At 39.5% G+C, this 24,943-nt stretch overlaps 1 protein-coding gene across 7 annotated transcripts in view; it reads right to left on the minus strand.

Annotated features, from left to right (window-relative positions):
- Positions 1-19,870, minus strand: part of DNM3 (dynamin 3) — a 609,645-nt gene extending 589,775 nt beyond the window's left edge. For all 7 annotated transcript variants that reach the window (XM_070474325.1, XM_070474326.1, XM_070474328.1 and 4 more), the window contains exon 1: positions 19,521-19,870. In XM_070474325.1, the coding sequence (XP_070330426.1) occupies positions 19,521-19,681 (161 nt within the window). In that variant the 5' untranslated portion in view covers positions 19,682-19,870. The remainder of the gene's footprint in view (positions 1-19,520) is intronic.
- Positions 19,871-24,943: the final 5,073 nt, after the last annotated feature.

Below are 24,943 nucleotides of genomic sequence, written 5' to 3' on the forward strand. Positions count from 1 at the left end.
AGTCATTTTCAATATATTCACAATATTGTACCAACCACCAACACTATAATCCAGGACATTTTCATCACCCCAGAAAGAAACCCATATCCATTGGCAGTCATTCTCCATTCCATATCCTGCCTTAGCTCCTGGCAATCACTAAACTGCTTTCTGTCCATATGGATTTGCCTATTCATTTCATATAAAGAGAATATGCTATGTTGTCTTCTGTGTTTTGCCTCTTTCACTTAGCATAATGGTCTCAAGGTTCACCCACATTGTAGAATGAATCAGTACTCTATTCTTTTTTATAGCTGAATAAAGTTTCATTTACAAATATACTACATTTTGTTTATGGATATACCACATTTTGCTTATCTAACCATCACCTGATGGATATTGTGGGCATTTCCACCTTTTGGCTGTTACAAGTAATGCTACTATAAACATTCATTTACAGGTTATTGTGTATACTTAGGTTTTCATCCTTGTCAGTGAATGCATAGGACTAGAATTGCTAAATATTATGATAACTATGTTCAAGAACCTGTCAAATTGTTATCCAAAGTGTCTTCACAATTTTACACTCTCACCAACAATGCAGGAGGATTCCAGTTTCTCCATATCCTCACTGAAACTTGTTATTGCTCATCTTTTGTTTAATAATACACATTCTAGTATACATGAAGTGACCTCTCATCATGGTTTTAATTTGTATCTCCCTAATAACTAGTGATATTGAGCTTCTTTTCATGTGCTTATTGGTCATTTGTATATATTTATTAGAGAAATGTCTATTCAAATCCCTTGCCCATTTTTATTTTATTTTTTAAAAATTTTAATTGGAGGCTAATTACTTTACAATATTGTGGTGGTTTTGCCATACATTCACATGAATTAGCCATGGGTGTACCTGTGTTCCCCATCCTGACCCTCCCTCCCACCTCCCTCCCCATCCCAACCCTCAGGGTAATCCCAGTGCACCAGCCCTGAGGACCCTGCCTCATGCATCAAACCTGGACTGGCGATCTATTTCACATATGATAATATACATGTTTCAATGTTATTCTCTCAAATCATCCCACCCTCGCCTTCTGCCACAGAATCCAACAGTCTGTTCTTTACATTTGTGTCTCTTTTGCTGTCTCGCATGTAGGGTCATTGTTACCATGTTTCTAAATTCCATAAATACACGTTAATATACTGTATTGGTATTTTTCTTTCTGACTTACTTTGCTCTGTATAATAGGCTCCAGTTTCATCCACCTCACTAGAACTGATTCGAATGCATTCTTTTTAATAGCTGAGTAATATTCTATTGTGTATATGTATCATAACTTTCTTATCCATTCATCTGCCAATGGACATCTAGGTTGCTTCCATGTCCTGGCTATTGTAAACAGTCTTTGTCCATTTTTAAATTGGATTATTTGTCTTATTGTTAGGTTACTAGTTCTTAATTAGATATATACTTCGCAAAAAAAAAAAAAGTTTCCCCATCTCTGAGTTACCTTTTCATGCTCTTAATAGGATCCTTCAAAGCACAAAAGTTTTTAATTTTGATGAAGCACAAGTTATATTTTTTAATTTTTTGTTCACTTATATTTTAATTGTCATAGCTAAAAACCACTGCCAAATCTAAAATTATTAAGATTTACACTTGTATTTGTAGGAGTCTTATAGTTTAAACTTTTACACTTAGGTCTTCTATACATTTTTAGTTTTTGTATATGATTTGAGGTAGGGGTCCAAATTATCCTCAGTTAAAAATAAATTGTAAAAGTTTTCACCCAGATAATGATACCATTTAATTTTAATTTTGTATCAATCACACCATGGCTATGTGGAAGTTAGATTGAAGGGTTATGGATGGGGAAAGCGTTAAGTAAACCCCTGTAGTCCAAAAGATAAAAGATGCTAACTTGAACTCAGTCAATGATGTAGGAATTAAGCATCACTGGTTGTAAGAATGAAGAACAGGTGATGAATTTTAGAGATACTTAAAAAGTAAAACTGTTTGGAGATCAGGGACCTTGGCAGGGGCAGTTTCAGTGTACTGATAGGAAATGAAGATACATTTCATTCCTTATCCACAGCTGCAGAAATAATAGAAATTGCAGAAGTGATAAGCAGCCAGACTTTGGGGCTACTAACAGGAGCACCAAAGGGGCTTTTGGAAAAACACAGATTACTCTGGTTTAACACCAGACCCAGTGAGTAGGTCTCCATGAATGGAACCCAGGAACCCACATTTTGACAAATTCCTCAAGAAAATCATACACATATATTTACACATGTACTTGCTTTTGGAATGCTGAGATGGACCAGCCTTTCAAATATAATCATTCCTTGCAATTCAAATATATTTGTTCCTGGGCTCAGCAAGAGTTCAGATAGCAAGGGCTGGAAAGATAGGGAACTTCCCAGATGGTCCAGCAGTTAAGACTCCACACTTCTACTGCAGAGGGTGCTGGTTCAATCCCTGGTTGCAGAACTAAGATCCCACATGCCAACAAGGCACTGTCAAAAAGTTTAAAAAAAGTAAAGATGGGGAAGGAAAGAGCTAAGCCAACATAGCTAAAGAGGGGAGATGACAAAATAGGAGAATCATAAGTAGATTTCTATCATTAAGAAAATGGAAGGGAATTACATCCAATATCATATAATAATTTAGAATATAATCTTAAAAAATGAATCTATACTATACCTTGTGACTCAGCTGGTAAAGAATCTGCCTGCAATGCAACAGACCTGGGTTCAATCCCTGGGTTGGGAAGATCCCCTGGAAAAGGGAACAGCTACCCACTCCAGTATTCTGGCCTGGAGAATTCCACAGACTACACTCTATGGGGTCTCAAGAGTCAGACATGACTGAGCAAGTTTCACTTCACTTCACTATACTGGATACCAGAATCTAATGCAACACTGTAAATCAACTATACTTCAATTTTTCAAAAAAGTTTTAAATAAGGAAAATGGTAAATTTCAGGTGAGAGAAAGGACAGCTCAAAAACTAAGGCACAAGGGCTATTAACAGTTTTCCAGCTAAGAGCATTCGTTCATCAAACATAATGTTATCTCCTAAGTGTAAAATAGAAATATCTTTCTAGAAGCCATGATCTTTATGTCCAGTACCAACCCATCTTAAGCTGGGCCAACAATTCAATTCATGAAAATTCAATAAAAATTAAGTATATAAAACATAATTGCATAAGTAACTATGGGGAAACCAATAGAAGTTTGCAGTCTGCCTCAGGGACCAAAAACTACAACTCAGTCATAAACCTTGAAGTGCTAAGCAGCATGGAACTAAACTTAGAGAACCATCCAAAGGTCAGAGAAGGCTGCAGTCTGTGACTTCTGGCCCCATCTCAACTTATCAAAGTCTTATTCTCTCATGCTCATTTCAAACCCTGCTCATTCGCTCAGTTGTGTCTGGACTTTTTGTGACCCCATGAACTATAGCCCACCAGATTCCACTGCCCATGGAATTTTTCAGGTAAGCATACTGAAGTGGGCTGCCATTTTCTTCTCCAGGGGCTCTTCCTGACCCAGGGATCAAACCCACATCTCCTGTATTGGCAGGTGGACCCTTTATCACTGTGCCACCTAAGAAGACCCTTTTCAAACCCTACATCTCTTAAGAAATCTTTCCTGGACTCTCCAAAGACATGTGACATTTTCCTTTAAGCATTCAGACCACTCTGCACCTCTAAAGGTGTCCAAATTCTGTCTAAACTTCCACCTCCAGTAATAATCATAAACACATAACTATGTGATATCAAGAACCTTCAACATCAAGAACCTTTAAAGAGGCTCAACCTGCTTCCCATTTACACCATGCCAAGAAGCCAGTCAGTCTTTACCCCCAGCCTCTATCCTTCTGGGGATGGAATACTTACTGCTCCCCAGGTGACTCATTTGACTTCTTAGCTGTTCTGCTGAGCAGTCTCCCTTACATTAAGTTTAAATCTGTCTGCCTATAACTTTCAACCATTTATTCAAATTCTGTCTTCTGAGGACACAGAGTCAATTTAATCCCTTTCCAATTAATGGCTCCTCAAATATTTGAAGACATCATCCTGACCCAGCCAACAACTTTATAATAAATGCCTTGCATAAAAATTCTTAGCCTCAGTTCAGTTCAGTCACTCAGTCCTTTCCAACTCCTCCCAACCCGATGCACTGCAGTACGCCAGGCTCCCCTGTATATCAGCAACTCCCGGAGCTTGCTCAAACTCATGTCCATCGAGTTGGTGAGGCCATCCAGCCATCTCATCCTCTGTCATCCCCTTCTCCTCCAACCCTCAATCTTTCCCAGCATCAAGGTCTTTTCAAATGAGTCAGTTCATGACATCAGGTAGCCAAAGTACTGTAGTTTCAGTTTCAGCATCAGTCTTTCCAATGAATTTTCAGGACTGATTTCCTTTAGGATGGACTGGTTGGATCTCCTTGCACTCCAAGGGACTCTCAAGAGTCTTCTCCAAAACCACAATTCAAAAGCATCAGTTCTTCAGTGCTCAGATTTCTTTATAGTCCAACTCTCACATCCATACATGATTACTGGAAAAACCATAGCTTTGACTAGATGGACCTTTGTTGGTAAAGTAATGTCTCTGCTTTTTCATATGCTATCTAGGTTGGCCATAGGTTTTCTTCCAAGGAACAAGCATCTTTTAATTTCATGGCTGCAGTCACCATCTGCACTGATTCTGGAGCCCAAAAAATAAAGTCTGTCACTGTTTCCATTATTTCCCCATCTATTTGATATGAAGTGATGGGACCAGATGCCATGATCTTTGTTTTTTGAATGTTAACTTTTAAGCCAGCTTTTTCACTCTCCTCTTTTACTTTCATCAAGAGGCTCTTTAGTTCTTCTTCACTTTCTGCCATAATGGTGGTGTCATCTGCGTATCTGAGGTTATTGATATTTCTCCCAGCAATCTTGATTCCAGCTTGTCCTCCATCCAGCCCAGAATTTCATATGATGTACTCTGCATATAAGTTAAATAAGCATGGTAACAATATACAGCCTAGACATACTCCTTTCCCTATTTGGAATCAGTCTGTTGTTCCATGTCTGGTGCTAATTGTTGCTTCTTCACCTGCATACAGATTTTTCAGGAGGCAAGTAAGGTGGTCTGGCATTCCCATCTCTTTAAGAATTTTCCACAGTTTGTTGTGATCTGCACAGTCAAAGGCTTTGGCGTAATCAATAAAGCAGAAGTAAATGTTTTTCTGGAACTCTCTTGCTTTTTCGATGATCCAGCGGATGTTGGAAATTTGATCTCTGGTTCCTCTGCCTTTTCTAAAACTTGCTTGAACATCTGGAAGTTCACGGTTCATCTACTATTGAAGCCTGTCTTGGAGAATTTTGAGCATTACTTTGCTAGTGTGTGAGAGAAGTGCAATTGTGGGGTAGTTTGATTTGGCATTGCCCTTCTTTGGGATTGGAATGAAAACTTTTTCCAGTCCTGTGGCCACTGCTGAGTTTTCCAAATTTGCTGGCATACTGAGTGCAGCACTTCCACAGCATCATCTTTTAGGAACTGAAATAGATCAACTGGAATTCCATCACCTCTTCTAGCTTTGTTCATAGTGATGCTTCATAAGGCCCACTTGACTTCACCTTCCACAATGTCTGGCTCTAGGTGAGTGAGACATTGTGATTACCTGTGTCATGGAGATCTTTTTTGTATAGTTCTGTGTATTCTTGCCACCTCTTCTTAATATCTCCTGCTTCTGTTAGGTTCCTACCATTTCTCTCTTTTATTGTGCTCATCTTTGCATATAATGTTCCCTTGGTATCTCTAATTTTATGGAAGAGATCTCTAGTCTCTCCCATTCTATTGTTTTCCTCTATTTCTTTGCATTGATCGCTGAGGAAGGCTTTCTTATCTCTCCTTGCTATTCTTTGGAACACTGCATTCAAATGGGTATATCTTTCCTTTTCTCCTTCGCCTTTCACTTCTCTTCTTTTCTCAGCTATTTGTAAGGCCTCCTCAGACAACAATTTGCCATTTTGCATTTCTTTTTCTTGGGGATGGTTTTGATCACTGCCTCCTGTACAATGTCACAAACCTCTGTCCATAGTTTTTCAAGCATTCTATCAGATCTAATATCTTGAATCTATTTGTTACTTCCACTGTATAATCATAAGGGATTTGACTTATGTCACACCTGAATTGTCTAGTGGTTTTCCCTACTTTCTTCAATATAAGTCTGAATTTGGCAATAAGGAGTTCATGATCTGAGCCACAGTCAGTTCCCAGTCTTGTTTTTGCTGACTGTATAGGGCTTCTCCATCTTTGACTGCAAGGAATATAATCAATCTGATTTCTGCATTGACCATCTGGTGATGTCCATGTGTAGAGTATTCTCTTATGTTGCTAGAAGAGGGTATTTGCTATGACCAGTGCATTCTCTTGGCAAAAATGTGTTAGCCTTTGCCCTGCTTCATTTTGTACTCCAAGGCCAAATTTGCCTGTTACTCCAGGTAATTCTTGACTCTCTGCTTTTGCATTCCAGTCTCCTTTGATGAAAAGGACCCCTTTTTTAGGTGTTTTTTTCTAGAAGGTCTTGTAGGTCTTCATAGAACCATTCAATTTCAGCTTCTTCAGCATTACTGGTTGGGGGATAGACTTGGATTACTGTGATATTGAATGGTTTGTCTTGGAGACAAGCAGAGATCATTCTGTCGTTTTTGAGACTGCATCCAAGTACTGCATTTCAGACTCTGTTGACTATGTGGGCTACTCCATTTCTTCTAAGGGATTCTTGCCCACAGTAGCAGATATAATGGTCATCTGAATTAAATTCATCCATTCCAGTCCATTTTACTTCATTGATTCCTAAAATGTCAATGTTCACTCTTGCCATCTCCTGTTTGACCACTTCTACTAATTTACCTTGATTCAAGGATCTAACATTCCAGGTTCCTATGCAATATTGCTTTTTACAGCATTGGACTTTACTTCCATCATCAGTCACATCCACAACTGGGCATTGTTTTTGCTTTGTCTCCGTCTCTTCACTCTTTCTGGAGTTATTTCTCCACTCTTCTCCAGTAGCATATTGGGCACCTACCGACCTGGGGAGTTGATGTTTCAGTGTCATAATCTTTTGCCTTTTCATACTGTTCATGGGGTTCTCCAGGCAAGAATACTGAAGTGGTTTGCCAAATTTGTTAGCCTCATTACCCTGATAACTACAGCCTGTGCATATCAACCCTTGTACCCTTTGGAGTCACCAAGTTCTTTGAAGGAGCTGTTATATGCATAGAACCTCACATTTTCTGGCATGTAGGGGACTGTAAATGACACAGTGAGTGAATAAATCCATCTGCTAAAAGAACTTTCAAACATGTTCTTTTTCAACTGATTTAATCACTTACCTACAACCAGACAAGTTCCTTAAACTCTCTCTGCCCTCAAAAATCAAATAGACATCATGTAAAGAAAATATAATCCAGAAATAATCTGTCAGATATGCAGATTAAATGAAACACCTTAATAAATAAGAAATCTTCGTGAGAGACAATTTTTACTATATGCACTATTGGAATGTCAGAGGTGTAATCACATAGGCATATTCCTTTTTCAATTAATTTTAAAAAATAAAAATAATAAAATTATCTTCATTTTAACTCACCCAGTAAAATAATATACTGTGAATTTTGCCTTCTGTTATACAAAGATATGTCCTACCATGGAAATATAATTAAATAAATGACTAGAAGTAACATTAGATTTAATCTAGTTCAGAGGCATTCAATCATTTTGAGAACAACCATAGTAAGAAATACATTTTATACTGCAGCATGGTACACATATACAAATATACAACTAACACAAAAGTTTCACAATACAGTACTTATCATTACCTGGAAGGAACTCTGATACTATTGTTTGAAAAAAATGCATCCAGTCCAACATCCACCCCATGCTCAACAAACGTATTGATGAAGAACATATGCTTCAACTTGGATAAACATATATAGTCACATAGTTAAATCATTCATATAGCTCCTACTACCTGCCAGCATTGTTTATGGAAGATGACAAATGAAGTGCAAGCACTCCTGACCTCACGGAAACTGCAAATGCCTGGACAGACAGACAAGGCAACCAACTGTGCAGTAAGATTCCCATGCAGTGAAGTATGAACAAGGACCACTAAAAAGGAGCCTCTAAATCACATAGGGAGAGTGGAGGAAGACCAGTGGGATGACAGTAAAGACCAGACTAATCCTAGCTCTTCTTGATTTCCACCATGTTGCCTCAGTTCATCCAAGGTATTTCTTTTAACAAACATCCAGGGAACATCTACTCTGGGTATAAATTAAATCCAACTCAAACTAAATAACTCACAAATACTCATAACTCCCTCCTTTTTAGATTCTATTTGTGTTTTTTCTTCAAATCTTTTCTCCTCCTTAAAATATATGAAAATAATGGGCTTGTTTTATTAACTAGAAAACAAAAACAGACACACATACACACAAAGATCTAAGCCTCCTCTGGATAACCCAAAACTATGCTTACACAAAACTTGAGGCATACCTAGAAACACAAAGAAAATGTAATTCCAAATGGAACCAGTTAACTAGCTCAGAACTAAAACTGGAGATTAACAAGTTGTGAAAATGTCAATCAACTCAAGATATGAATCTTTCTACTGAAAATAAAGTCATTGGGTATTACTTCGACATCTACTTCAAGAAGTTTGATACTTCTATAAGATCTAATAGCACCTGACACTATTTTTCTATCTTACCTCCTGATTCCTTGGCTATAGGTCATTTCTCTTCCTTGACCTTCACTAATATTCTTGCTAAGTAGTCCTGCTTCACCAGTCAGACTCAGTTGTTTTTCCCACTTCTACTTCCATCTTTGCCTAAAACTTCATCTAACATTTCCAAAAGATAAAGATATGCTAAGAATGGTTTATCAATATCACAGAATTAAATACTTTGCTTAAAATTCATTCTCTAGGAGAATATCTGAAAATAATCTCAGCAAAATTCCTTTTAATTGTATTATCTCTATGTGATTAATTCTACTACATTCATTATCTCTGGTATTTGCCATTCAAACCCTAGCATATTACCTAACTTCTTCCAGTTCAACCATCCATATTTCTAAACTGAAGTTAATAAAATATGCCTTTACTATACTCTCAGGGACACCGTTAAGGATGAATAAAAACAAATGAGAAGTACTTTGGAACTCTTGGGAGGGAAGAGTATACAAATTGGACTTGTGTGTATCTGTTTAAATATACACTGGAGTGATGCTAAATGTGGGTAATGCTTTCTTTTAAAAAGATCCAAATATACTTTAAGATCTAAAACTAAACTTTGTAATTTTTAAATCTTTAAGTTAGATCTAAAAGTTAGCATTTTGATGCAGCTGTGATCTTCCAACATGCACAAAAAATTTGTAAACAGACATTACTATCTATTGTCTTTCCTAAATTTGCTTTTGTTTCAGAAAATGTCCAGTCTAGATAAAAGGCTTAAACTAATAGCAATCATTTATTGAATGCACTATTACAGGCCATGCACATTAAACACTACAATCTATCCTCTCTCCTAGATGTACTTTTGTTTTAAAAAGAGTTAGAAATTGCCCATTTCTAGATAAAAGACTAAAACTAATAACCATTAAACAAATGGGTTCTAGTACCAATTCCAACATGGGGAGGTGGTTTCTCACACCAACAATAAGGAGTGCTCTGGACAACAGCTGGGTATCCTATTATTCAACTCAGTTCTGACACGATCTACCTGGAGAAAGCCTCAGACTTCACAAGTTTACAGTTCAGTTCCACAAGACCGCCCTGTCCTGCAACTTCAAGCACCAAATCTAAAGCCCAGGTTGTTAGAAATGTTTCTAACAGACTAGCTACAGATTAGATGGTCCCGAGACCTCCTTCTTGGTCCAAACTACTTAGTCCAAACTGCTCCAAAAGAGCAGTTCAGAAAACTCAGAGAAGCATTTTATTTTACTACTGTTTTATTATAAATATGTATATACCAGGAAGCCATATGGAAGAGACATATAGCACAAGGTATGGGCAAAGGGAGAGGAACTTTTATGCTTTCTCCAAGTATACCACTCTCCCCAAATCTCCACGTGTTTGCCAGCCCAAAAGCTCTCTGAATTTTGCCCTTTTTGGTTTTTTTATGGACACTTCATTACATAGTTGTGATAGATTAAGTCATTGGCTACTGGCAGACTTCCCTGGCAGTCCAGTGATTAAGAATTCACCTTGCAATGCAGGGGACTCAGGTTTGAACCCTGGTCCTGGAAGATACTACATGCCATGGCACAACTAAACCCAAAAGCAGCAACTATTGAAACCCGTATGCCCTAGAGGGCATACTTCACAATAAAAAGCCCATGCACTGCAACTAGAGAGAAGTTTCCACTCGCAACTAGAGGGTAGTCTCCACTCAAAACAACTAGAGAAAGCCAAAATGCAGCAATAAAGACCCAGCACAGCCATAAATAAATAATTTTTTTAAAAAGTCACTAGCCATTGGTAACTGATTTGACTTCAAGCCCCTCTCCTCTCCCTAGAGATTGCAGGGGGTCTGGGGGAGGAGCAGGCACAGGGATGAGACTGAGGGGTTGGTTCCACTGGCAAAGGGCCGTCATGCTAGGGTGCTTTCCAAAACTCACCTCATTAACCTAACAGAAGACACCTTTTTGCAAAACTTAGGAAATTCCAAGGGTTTAAGAAGCTATAAGCAAGAAACTATGAACACAGACCAAATATATTTGAGAATTATATTTTGGTCATGTGAATGATGAAATACATGTTTTTCTTTTTTTTTTTTTTTTGTTTCAGATCACCTTTGTTTGACTCTGATTCTTTTTTTTCTTCATACTTTAAACTTTTTGTTTTGTATTGGAGTATAGCCGATAAACAATGTTGCGATAGTTTCAGGTGAGCAGCAGAGGGACTCAGCCATACATATACATGTAACCATTCTCCCCCAAACCCCCCTCCCATCCAGGCTGACTCATAACACTGAGCAGATTCCATGTGCTACACAATAGATACTGGTTTGATTATTTTCTTTTTTTTTTTTTTTCATATTTTTTCCATTATTGTTTATTACAAGATATTGAATATGGGAGGCGAGGGTGGGATGTTTCAAGAGAACAGCATTGAAACATGTTTTTCTGATAAATCACAATATCACAGAAATCACTTATTAAATGCTTATTATGGGTCACATACTTTACAGCAGCTTACTTGGAACCTAAAAGCACATAAAACAATGAATACTGTCTCTATATTGCAAATGAGGAAATTAAATCTCAGTGAAGTTCAATGCCTTGCTGAGACACCATGTTTGTATCCATTATGGAGTCAGAGGTGGGACTGATATGCCTAGCAGCAAAGCCTGCCCTCAATCACCAGAATATGATGACTTCTTTCCAAATTCTGGCTTTTTCAGGATCTAAGAAAACAAATATCTTAAGTAAGATAAAACACCCATCAAATTATTTAAATGGATTAGTCTTTTCAATTTCAAGCCACAGAAACAACAGACAATAAAGTCCTGCAGAAGCCCTACTCACTTCTAATAGGTGTTATTAGACAATGTGTTATTCCCAAAGATAGCACGACCTTTAAGTTGTGGGAAATGAAAATAAGACACCATCACAAAGAAGCATTGAGACACACACTTTAAACTCCTGGAAATAGAGAATCTTCAGGAGGGATGTTTATGGGAAAGACAAAATCTAAAAGCAATACTGTATCATTCATATAATTCATGGATTAAATAAATCATTCTTTCTCTCAAAAATCTCACCCACTTCTTAAATAGTAACCTTTCCATTATATTACTTAACTTACACACAATGTTTCAGAAGCTTTCCCCAGTTTAAGCAAGACCAATCAGTGACCAACCCACGCACGACTTTCTAGATATGCACAGCTGGTAGGAAAATATTAATGAAGTGTGAAAACATCCACTATTTCATATAGTCTTTTTCCGGGCCCATCTGTTTCCCAAAAGTTACAATTTACTCTAGTATTATGTGTTGTTTGGTTGCTCAGCAGTGTCCAACTCTTCCACTCCATGGACTATAGCCCACCAGGCTCCTCTGTCCAGGAAATTCTCCAAGCAAGAATACTGGAATGAACTGCCATTTCCTCCTCCAGGGGATCTTCCTGACCCAGGGATCAAACTTGGGTCACCAGCATCTCCTGCATGGGCAGGCAGGTTCTTTGCCACTAGGACCAGTGTAATAGCCTGAGAAACATCCTGTTCCCTGTCTCTTTACCCTATTATGTATGGAGGGGAAAAATATTCATTGCTGGGTCTACCATCAAGAAAAGTAATGGAGAGGAGTGACAAGAAGAAGGAAAGATTGGTCCAATGGAAAGGAATGGGAAAAGGAGGTAGTGAGGATGAGATGAGAGGGAGGTACTTTAAAGCGATAAGAGGAGAAAGAGAAGATGATGAACTGCCACAGGGCTTCCAGTTCTAAACACCAAGTTTCAAACTCAACTCTGATTCTACTTCTGACCTTGGGCAAATCTCTTGTTTCTCTGTATCTTAATGTAGCTCCAAGAAGTGAGCAAAAGTAAAGCCAGAAGAAAGTTTCTTATGGAACCTACTGAAATGCCTATCTTCACTACTCATCTTTAAAAAGCTAAGCCAGTTCTGACCAAAAAAAAACCACACCAATTTGGTATTAATAAACCTTCTAATTTTCTAGAATGGTGTTTAACTCAATAATGCAAATCACTTAGTATCAACCTTCCCTCTACCTGTACCTTCCTTTGTAAATACATTCTATTCTCAAGTTTGCTTTTAGAACATTTCCCCTAACATTTTGTCTTCCACTTACTCCACTCCTTTAACTAAATGCCTTATTCTTAAAAAATAGAATTCCGCCTCCCTTAAGTATTAAAGGTCCTTAGTTGATCTGATCCATCCCACCCTCAATGTATCCAGTTATACTTTTAATCTCCCCAACCTCTATTCTTTCCTGCTACTCTTCTCACAGGCCCTATGCAACATATAGTGTCTCTGTGATAAACTGACAATCTAAATTCAATGCCTTGTTGTCAAGTCAGACACTGAGACATAGATTACCACCTCCCTGCTTTGACAGCGATACTTCAGTGCATGCAGCCTTGAGCTAAAATGATACTGGCTGCCAGATGACACAGAAATCTCCAATACTGTCTATTTCCCACTATATCGTAACTCAATTTCAGAACTGTAGTTTTTCAGAGGTTTTTCTTTTTTGTAGGAATAAATTGACACAGTATAAATTATTTTGTCCTATTTAGTTTTCATTATACACAACTGTCTTCACTTTGCAAAATCTTTGAAAGTTGTGGTCTCGTACCTTATGCTGTCAATTCTCTTTTTATATATACATCAGCTTCTGTACATTCATACTTCCTTCTACATTCTTACCCAGGATACCTAGAACTCAATAATACCCACTCATTGACTTTATTTGCCCACATTTCTCAAGAGTATCAACAAGAATCACACCCAAGACTAAATCCTTGCTTGGCCACTTGCTAGTCATGTGACCTTGCACAAATTACTTGTCTCTTTAACCCTGAATCTCCTCCCTTATTAACATGGGGATGGGAAAACAAGGTACAGAAGGCACGAAATGTGTCTAACAGCATCCATGCCTGCCAACAAGCAAGGCAAAACAAATGGCCTCCTCCTTCCTTCCACTTTATAATGTTCATTTTTACTATAACATAATCCTTCAGAATTTTTAAATTAATGCTGGGTGTGAGAAAAAAGCAAAGCAGACGTAGACAAAACTTTGGACATCCAGAAAATAAATGGATTGTTCTATATAGTACACTAGCACAGAGTTCTCTTGATTTGGCTCTGGTGGAAGAGGAAAAGAAAAACTCTTCTATTTCTTTTAGCTGCTTGCAGTCCTTTCTCAAAAATTAATCATAATTTAAGCAAAACATCATAATTTAACTCTACTTATCAGGCCCAACACAAAGTACTGACTGCCTAAGACAATCAATTTACTAATGTATGTCCCATTGGTAAAGGACCCAAGAACCTACTCTCCACAATAGCTAACTATTAAGTTCCCATTCCTTCAAAGTTTTGGGTGACAACATCTGCCCAACTTCACTTTTAAAGAAGTTAATCCAGTGCATTTTTTTATATCTGTTAATCATAAGTAAATTTCAAAACAAAGATATCCTATCCAGTCCAGTTCACCTAGGTATATTGCTTCTCAGGCGTTATTAGTAATTGATTGTTACAATTAAATCCTACCAACTGAATTTGTGATAACCTAAAAGTGTATTGCACAATGTGAATACTGTAAAAATATCTTTGTAATTTCAGGTTTTAGCAATTAACTGTTGGATAAAACAGAGTTCATGTTTCTGACACTTTAAATAGGCTCTTGGGAACCATGAAGTATGATTTTCAACAATTATCACATTTTAATTGTTAGCATTCATTTATCTAATAACTTTAATACTTGGAAGCCATTTGTTGAAAAATATTCACTAATTCAGATGCTTTGATATTTTTTTAAATAAAACTATTTCTGAATTAATAAGTTCACTAAAATGCATGCTCTGTGCCTAATCTTATTTGCAATTAGAGAACTTTTACTGCTTCAATTTTTTAAAAATCTCATGAAATCAGTCAAAGGATTTAAGAATAAATTAGTATCTAAGACATATAAGTGACTTTGAATTTTTAAAAAATTATCTGGTCATGTCTACTCAACAACAGCATCAAATGGCTCACTTTTAAGGTTCTCCAGCAAAACAACTCTAATTTGATAAATCAACATACCCATGTTTAGAAACTTTACAACTAAATAAATATACCTTATATGAGATTTGCACATTGAAATAAACTCCCCTCAATATACTCACTTTATCTTTTATTTGACCCCCACTCATCAAAAAACCTACTTGTGCACAATTGAAAGTCTCTTTTACCATTTAGGCTAGAATAAAATAATGTGAATCCTCTGCCTACATAATTAGCATTGAAGAACTAATGTTTCTAACAAGTATATCATTAAAAAGCATTTACACATTAGCAACTAGTACAGTTTTCACTTAGCACCACTATAAATAAGTTATATTCCCTCTCAACATATACTTAAATAAATAATTCAATTACATCTTAGAGCTCCCTTCAAGAATGTCTAATATAGTAAAAAAAAAATATTTATCTCTTAACTCATGTTGATTCTACTTAAGGGGGTCGCCTCAAACCCTCTGTGAAATGAGGCAAGACAGACTGACGTAAATAAATTATGAATGAAATTATTAATATAGCAGTTTCTTATTATTTTAAGTGGTGATTTGATGTGTGATCAAAGAAAGAAGTCAAAAGTATTTATCAGAGAAAATGGTAAACCTCAATATAGAAGAGTTCAATACAGCCCAGAGGTTTTAGAGCACAAGTATAAAGCCCAGATACCTCAAGCTGAATCCCAGCTCCATTGATTTTATGTTAAATTCAACTTCAGCAGCAACCTAAACACCCACCCACAGATGAATGGATGTGCCCACCCATAGATGAAGAAGGTGTGGTACATATACACAATAGTACATTACTCAGCCATAAAAAGGAATGACATTGGGTCATTCACAATGATATGGATGAACCTTGTCTGTCATATAGAGTGAATAAGTCAGAACGAGAAAAACAAATTATCATGTATTAACACACATATGTAGAATCTAGAAAAATTGTACTGATGAACCTATTTGCAGGGCAGGAATAGAGACTGCGGAGGTAAAAAACAGAGTTGTGGATACAGCAGGGGAAGGAGAGGGTGGGATGAACTGAGAGAGTAGCACTGACATATATACAAATCATGTGTAAAATAGCTAGCTAGTGGGAAGCTGATGCATAGCACAGCGAGCTCAGCTCTGGTCTGTGATGACCTACAGAGATAGGATGGGGCAGGGGGAGGCAGGAGGGAGGCAATATATGTATACAGATAGTTGATTCACATTGTTGTATAGCAGAAACCAACACAATATTGTAAAGCAATTATGTTGTTTAGTCGCTAAGTGTTATCCAACTCTTTGAAACCCCATTGATTGCAGCCCACCAGGCTCCTCTGTCCTTGAAATTTTCGAGGCAAGAATAATGGAGTGAGTTGCCATTTCCTTCTCCAAAAGCGATTATACTCCAAATTTTAAAAAAAAAAAAAAAATCACCTTACGAAAATTACTCAAACTCTCTAAATCTCAATTTCCTCTTCTGTGAAATGGAACTCTTAAGAGTACCTTCCTCTTTGGGAGGTTAAGAGGATTCAATGAGATTATCTATGTAAAAGCACCTAAAATAGCACTTGATGCATTACAAGTACTCTATAAACACTGACCATTATCATCATCTCACTGCACTGCTAAAAAAAAGGGGCGGAGGGTGTAAAAGTAGTTGAATAAATTCTTCTACACATAAACCAGACCAATGGACAGACCCCATACCATCTAGTGAATCCCTATATTCAGACTACTGAGTCTCAGCTTCTATTCATTAGACCTTAAGCTGCCTCTCACAGAGAGTGTATATCTCATCTGAACACCCAAAAGAACAATTTGGTTTCTCACACTATATTACATTATATTAATATGTAAATTCATCACTTTAATAAGAAAATCACAAACAAGTAGTTCATTCAAGACTCATTTTATTCATAACAGTCTCAAAACTTGTCAACCCAAAATTGGATTTTATAGTTATAGTTAAATGAAGTAAACAAATTCACATCCAAATTCATTCAGTAGTGTCAAAAAAATCAATATAAACAAACAGAGAAAGAGACAGTCCACTAAACATGGATTGCTAAATGTTAAGAAGAAAATGCATCATTATTTAAGAGGACAAGCTTAAATGGTGAACAAACGCTACTAATTTACCCAAGTAATGAGCCCTTGTTTTATGACTGCATTCAATAACTGCGTAGAGGTCAGAGCCTTAAAAAGAAAACAGCTATATGTAAAAGAGGAAAGTTTCATTCTTAAAGGACGCTATCTTTATTGAAAATTTTCTGAATAATAAAAAGATAAAAGGTTACAGTGCAATATGAGCAGTTTTTTCCACCTAGAATGAATCTCCTAACAAAATACAGAACTCCTTTTTCCCTAAGGTTCATTTATAATTAGAAATTAGATTCCTCAATAATTCAATGACTGAAACCTTTACTAAAATCAAATGACTTTTTAAATTAAATTTTCACCTAATATATAAGTTCTCCTGGCAGGTGTCATCTCTACAGATAATAAAGCCTTGCTATATTTATTAAATCAGGTTTTCCTTTATGCCCATCCTTTCCTTTGACTTGACATTCTTATAGTATTTAATTATTGGTAAAGTTTTAAAGAGCATAATAAATTACTAATGTATTCTGATAAATATTCTGGTGTACATAATATTTACAATGTCCCTACTTTTCATTCTACCATAAAGAGTGTTCAAGCTAAAATATTTTACTCTTTCAGATTTTTTACATTCTCATCTGGAAAGAGGATAGCTAGTGAGGAAAGATGTTTACAGTTTTATTACAGCATCAGTGACTATGTTCAGGATTTGAAAATCTGAAGAACAGAATCAAGATAAGTGCATAAAATTGACATTAGGTTCAAAAGTTCTTGCCACAAAAAGTGCATTTATAAAGCAGATTCATCCAACTAAATATATGAAAGATGCATAAACTATAGTCATTGCACTTGAATTACTTACAATTTTAACCTTTAAGCATTTGTTTAAAAAACAAAAGTAGTTAAATGATTATTAAGGCTTCCTGTTAAATGCTCTGAAGCTTGTAAACCCCCCAAAATACCTCACCAAACCTCACTTCCACTATAGATACCACTTTAAATTTACTGAATTTCATTGACAATAAATCAAAGAAAGTAAAACCCTTATGTATGTGACTGTTTTGTGTACACGTTTGAAATCACAGATTCATCTGTCACTTGACCATAAGTCTATGATGACGTAGGCAAAATGCTTTACCTACTTTTCTCACCAATAAATTAAGGATAAAACCGAGAAAAGTGATTAAGCGACTTAGTCAAAGATAACAGCCAACTGTCAGCAATGTTTTACTTCTTTTAAAATTAGGTTTCTTAGCTTTCTAGTTCAAACAGAAAGGAAAAAAAAATATCCATAAGAGTATCATCTCAAGAGGCAGCATCATCTGAGAGAAAAGAATATATACTTTATGGATACTACCATTCCCAAAGATGTGGGAATATCTAAATTTCACACCAACACTAACAAAAAAGAAAAGAAAAGCCAAAAAACAAACCGTGAACCTTCTGGATTCCAAATCACTAACCAGTCAAACAGAAAGAGTCAAGTACAGTCTCTGTATTGTACCGTCGCTGGCCCCCTCCCTCAGCTGTTGTACATTTCTACCTAGTTTATTACTAGGAAACAGATTTCAGCTTTCATAATGCTTTCCAATGGGCTTTTCTTAGCAAATGTCTGCACTCCTCAGGCAAAGCTGTTAAGGTAACTTAATCTCTCATGCATTGCTCAGTGCGGGGCGGGCGGGGGGGGGGGGGGGGGGGCGATGCTGATTCCCAATTTAAAAATGAATTCTTTGGGTTTTTCTGAATTAGGAGTAACTACGAAACCTGGAACCATAATTTCAATTCAGATGTTAACTTGAAGGTTCACAGGACAAATAAAAGCTTAGGGAATCGAAGATGATGCTGAGGAAGGGGGCGCAGAGAGAATGCGAGAAAGATGCTGGTCCATTCCGAGATGATGCAGGAATGACATGGCACCTGGACAACACAAGTCCCAGTGCACCCCCCTCTCAGAGTCTCTGCCTCGGTTTCTCTCACGTATGCCTAGAGCTATGAGTAGGTGCACACGCAAACACAACCACCTTTTATTCTTGGACTCCTTAGCGAGAACATGTCGCGGGTTAAAGCCTCACCACAACAAACGATTTCTTTCTCCTCGAACCCCGCCTCCCCTGCTAGGGGCAGGCGACGACTGTCTCGAACAGCAGACAGCTGACAGGAGCCGAGAACCAGGGCGAGAAGGAAAGCATCTCCAAGGGGGGAGGGGCGGGGAAATGAACCCCACAGCCTCGCGGAAAGCCTGGGGAGGCTGACAGGAAAAGGAGGAGGATATTGAGCCGGGAAAACAGAAAGGGGACTGGGAAGCGCCCGGGAGCGCTACGCCTTCAGGCTGTCCCCAGGCTGTCCCCGGGCTGGCGCGCACCGGGCGGGAGGGGGAAGTCATCCTGGGGCGGACCCCCTCCCCGACTCCCAGACCGGAGGACAGGGAGGAAATGGCTTTGTATCGCAGGATGAAAGGCAGACAGGAGGGCCACCAGGCGGGGAGGGACAGAGGATGCCCGGAGCGGGACGACCCCGCCCGCCCTCACGGACACTGCTGCTCTTCCCTCTGATCCGCTGCAGCCCCTGGTCCAGCCTCGGGCTCCTGCCGTCGATGCTCCAGCGGCCTGAAGTGGGGTCGCCCCCGCCTCCCACCCTCCCCCTCGCGTGCTCACCTGCCCACGAAGTTCTCGAGCACCGAGCTCTTGCCGGCGCTCTGGCCGCCCACCACGGCGATCTGAGGCAGCTCCAGAAGGCAGCTCTGTCCCAGTGCGGAGAAGGCATCCTGCAGACGGTTCACCAGAGGGATGAGCTCCTCCATCTCCCGATTCCCCATTGTGCCAGCGCCGCCGGCTGCCCGCTAGTCCCTGCTAGTCTCTGCGACCTGGCAGGGAGCCGGGGCCGCGCCGCCCTCGCCGCTGCTGCCGCGCTGGGTTCAGTCAGCCGGGTACAGCCAGACGTCGGATCCCGCCACCGTCCGGCCTCTAGTGCGCTCCTGACAGCAACGGCCCCGAAGCGCGCCTGCGCAGGCGAGTGGGGGCGTGGCCTGATCCCGCGACCGCCCCGCCTTCGCCGCGATGGGCGGCTGCTGTGCGCTAGGCTTCGCAGCCAGACATCCCCGCCCGGCGCGCACGCACTGCCTCCCAGCTGCGGCCGCATGCCACCGCCTCTGTCGTCTGGTGCCAAGGTTCAGAGATAGAGTTAACAGCACTTGGTCAGGGAACGGCATGAAATAGCAGCACCAGCCGACAGCACTGTTCCCTCTCAGTAGCTACTGTAAGGCAAAGTCCAGTAGAAAGCACTCCACCGCTGACAGCTCAGCACTGTCGCCAGAAGCGGCAGCAGCAGGCAGCTGCCGCCACCAGTGCAATGCCTCCAGAGTGCACCTCCCGAAAGGAAATCTCTTGTTCTCACGGCCCACTCCAGAACCCTGGCTCTTTTCTTGCGGTGGCCGGCCTTCTGGAGTCTAGATTCTTCAATCTGATATCCGTTTCAGGCCCTGTGTATTCTGACCACACCTAATCATACAACTTGAACCGCTGGGTTCTTCTGGCCCTGCAGAAGCAAAGGTAGAGTCCGTTGTGCTTGCCCGGCACCACTCGCCCTCTTCAGTCTACCAAGTTCATTCTGTCCTTTGTGACTCTTCATTCCATTTTTCCTCCTAATCTACCTCCAGTGGGCTCTATCAATAACCATGTATTCTGCTCCCATTCTCTTAAATTTAGCGAACTAAGTGATTGCGTAGGAGAGGATCTTGTGCTTTATGTTGGGGACACAGAAGGATAAATGGTCATGCTTCTCTCAGCCTCCTTGGCCAGATCCTCTTTACAAATACTCATACTACTCAGATTTAATTCATGAACGTTTTAGTCCACCTGAGGACTTCCCTATGGCATTAACTACACATAATGACTAGAGACTAGTTTAAATAACTCTTCTGAGCCTTAGATTGTATTCCAAGTTGGTCCTAAGACCTCACTGCCTGAGTGTCCCACAAGTACTTCTGCTTAATTTATTCATCAGTTCAGTCGCTCAGTCATGTCTGACTCCTTGTGACCCCATGAACCACAGCACACCAGGTCTCCCTGTCCATCACCAACTCCCGGAGTCCACCCAAACCCATGTCCGTCAAGTCGATGATGCCACCCAACCATCTGATCCTCTGTTGTCCCCTTCTCCTCCAACCCTCAATCTTTCCCAGCATCAGGGTCTTTGCAAATGAGTCAGCTCTTCGCATCAGGTGGCCAAAGTATTGGTGTTTCAGATTCAACATCAGTCCTTCCAATGAACACCCAGGACTGATCTCCTTTACGATGGACTGGGGTGGATCTCCTTGCAGTCCAAGGGACTCTCAAGAGTCTTCTCCAACACCACAGTTCAAAAGCATCAATTCTTCCGTGCTCAGCTTTCTTTACAGTCCAACTCTCACATCCATACATGACCACTGGAAAAACCATAGCCTTGACTAGACTGACCTTTGTTGGCAAAGTAATATCTCTGCTTTTTAATATGCTGTTTAGATTGGTCATAACTTTCCTTCCAAGGAGTAAGCATCTTTTAACTTCATTACTGCAATCACCATCTGCAGTGATTTTGGAGCCCAAAAAATAAAGTCAGCCAATGTTTCCACAGTTTCCCCATCTATTTGCCATGAAGTGATGGGACTGGATGCCATGATCTTAGTTTCCTGAATGTTGAGCTTTAAGCCAACTTTTTCACTCTCCTCTTTCACTTTAGAGGCTCTTTAGTTCCTCTTCACTTTCTGCCATAAGGGTGGTGTCATCTGCATATCTGAGGTTATTGATATTTTTCCTGGCAATCTTGATTCCAGCTTGTGCTTCATCCAGCCCAGCGTTTCTCATGATGTACTCTGCATATAAGTTAAATAAGCAGGGTGACAATATACAGCCTTGACATACTCCTTTTCCTATTTGGAACCAGTCTGTTGTTCCATGTCCAGTTCTAACTGTTGCTTCCTGACCTGCATACAGGTTTCTCAAGAGGCAGATCAGGTCGTCTGTTATACCCATCTCTTTCAGAATTTTCCACAGTTTATTGTGATCCACAGAGTCAAAGGCTTTGGCATAGTCAATAAAGCAGAAATAGATGTTTTTCTGGAACTCTCTTGCTTTTTCAATGATCCAGCAGATGTTGGCAATTTGATCTCTGCTTCCTCTGCCTTTTCTAAATCCAGCTTGAACATCTGGAAGTTCACAGTTTGCATATTGCTGAAGCCTGGCTTGGAGAATTTTGAGCATTACTTTGCTAGCGTGTGAGATGAGTGCAATTGTGCGGTAGTTTGAGCATTCTTTGGGATTGCCTTTCTTTGGGATTGGAATGAAAACTGACCTCTTCCAGTCCTGTGGCCACTGCTGAGTTTTCCAAATTTGCTGGCATATTGAGTGCAGCACTTTCACAGCATCGTCTTTCAGGATTTGAAATAGCTCAACTGGAATTCCATCACCTCCACTACCTTTGTTTCTAGTGATGCTTTCTAAGGCCCACTTGACTTCACATTCCAGGATGTCTGGTTCTAGGTGAGTGATCACACCATCGTGATTATCTGGGTCATGAAGATCTTTTTTGTATAGTTCTTCTGTGTATTCTTGCCACCTCTTCTTAATATCTTCTGCTTCTGTTAGGTCCCTACCATTTCTGTACTTTATTGATCCCATCTTTGCATGAAATGGTCCCTTGCTATCTCTAATTTTCTGGAAGAGATCTCTAGTCTTTCCCATTCTATTGTTTTCCTCTATTTCTTTGCATTGATCGCTGAGGAAGGCTTTCTTATCTCTCCTGGCTATTCTTTGGAACTCTGCATTCAAAGGGGTATAACTTTCCTCTTCACTTCCCTTCTTTTCACAGCTATTTATAAGGCCTCCTCAGACAGCCATTTTGCTTTTTTGCATTTCGTTTTCTTGGGGATGGTCTTGATTTCTGTCTCCTGTACAATGTCATGAACCTCCATCCATAGTTCATCAGGCACTGTGTCTATCAGATCTTGTCCCTTAAAATCTATTTCTCACTTCCACTGTATAGTCATAAGGGATTTGATTTAGGTCATATCTGAATGGTCTAGTGGTTTTCTCCACTTTCTTCAATTTCAGTCTGAATTTGGCAATAAGGAGTTCATGATCTGAGCCACAGTCAGCTCCCGGTCTTGTTTTTGCTGACTGTATAGAGCTTCTCCATCTTTGGCTGCAAGGAATATAATCAATCTGATTTCAGTGTTGACCATCTAGTGATGTCTTTGTGTAGTCTTCTCTTGTGTTGTTGGAAGAGGGTATTTGCTATGACCAGTGCATTCTCTTGGCAGAATTCTATTAGCCTTTGCCCTGCTTCATTGTGTACTCCAAGGCCAAATTTGCCTGTTACTCCAGGTGTCTCTTGACTTCCTACTTTTGCATTCCAGTCCCCTATGATGAAAGGGACATCTTTTTGGGGTGTTAGTTCTAGAAGGTCTTGTAGGTCTTCATAGAACTGTTCAACTTCAGCTTCTTCAGTGTTACTGGTCGGGGCATAGACTTGGATTACCTTGATATTTAATGGTTTGCCTTGGAAACGAACAGAGATCATTCTGTCATTTTTGAGACTGCATCCAAGTACTGCTGAACTAATTTTTTCTAGTCTCAGCATTTAATGCTATAAATTTCCCTCTAACCATAAAAATACTTGTATAAAAATGCCCATTAAAATCAGAAGACTAAGAACCCAGATGTCCATCAAGAGGTGAATGAATAAACAAATGTGATATATGCATACAGTGACAGATTTTATATGACAACCAGCAATGACCAGCTCAGTGGTTGGACAGAGAAGAAGCTCCAAAGCACTTCCCCAAGCAAAACTTGCACCAATGAAAGGTCATGATCACTGGTTGATGGTCTACTACCCGTCTGATCCACTACAGTTTTCTGAATCCTGGCAAAACCACTACATCTGAGAAGTATGCCCAGCAAATTGATGAGATGCACTGAAAACTGTAACACACAGCCAGCAGTGGTCAATGGAAAGGGCCCAATTCTCCATGACAATGCTCAAGCACACATCGCACAACCAATGCTTCAAAAGTTGAACAAATTGGGCTACAAAGTTTTGCCTCATCCACCATATTCACCTGACCTCTCACCAACTGACTACCACTTCATCAAGCATCTTGATAGCTTTTTGCAGGGATAATTTCCACAAGCAGCAGGAGGCAGAATATACTTTTAAAGGGTTCATCAAATCCCGAAACACAGATTTTTATGCTATAGGAATAAACAAACTTACTTCTTGTTGGCAAAAATGTGTTGATTACAGTGGTTCCTATTTTGATTAATAAAAATGTGTCTGAGCGTAGTTATAATGATTTAAAATTCACAATCCAAAAGCACAGTTACTTTGGTAACAACCTAATACGTCCCTGGAACCCATCTCCTCTCTCCTCTTCATTTCTGCTCTCAGTGCCTTATTTTTTATTGTCATTGGTTGAACAGCCACCTTCTTCTATGCTTCCCAAGTCTCTGTACCCTGAATAGATAGATCTTCACATGGCACTTGGCACATTGCATTGAGTCTCTAATTTACATCTTTGTCTTCCACTAACCTGGTAGACAAAATAATGGGCCCCAAAATATTCTAACCCCTGGAACATTCTAATCCTTACAACCTGTGAACATCTTATCTGCTGTGGCCAAGTGGGACTTTACAGATGTAATTAAATTAAATAGCTTTGGATGGGGAGATTACACTGGATTATCTAGATGGGCCCAGTTTAAGACAAGAAAGCCTTTCCAAACGATGTCTTCTATGACCACAGAAGAGTGGTGCAACTTTGCTGGCTTTGAAGATGGAGAAAGGGGGGATCACAAGCCAAGGAATGCAAGCAGCCTCCAGAAGCTAGAAAAGCTGAGTAAACAAATTATCTTTATCCCCCAGAGCCTCCTAAAGAACCACATCCCTGCCAATACCTTGGTTTTAGCCCAGAGAGACCAACGTTGGACTTTTAACCTACAAAACTGTATGTTAATACGTTTGTGTTGTTTTGAACCACTAAGTCTGTGGTGATTTGTTAGAGCAGTCACAGAAAGCTGATATAACTAATGACAAGCTCCTT

Source organism: Odocoileus virginianus, chromosome 11 (genome assembly GCF_023699985.2).
Source record: "Odocoileus virginianus isolate 20LAN1187 ecotype Illinois chromosome 11, Ovbor_1.2, whole genome shotgun sequence".
In the NCBI taxonomy this organism is placed as follows: domain Eukaryota; kingdom Metazoa; phylum Chordata; class Mammalia; order Artiodactyla; family Cervidae; genus Odocoileus; species Odocoileus virginianus.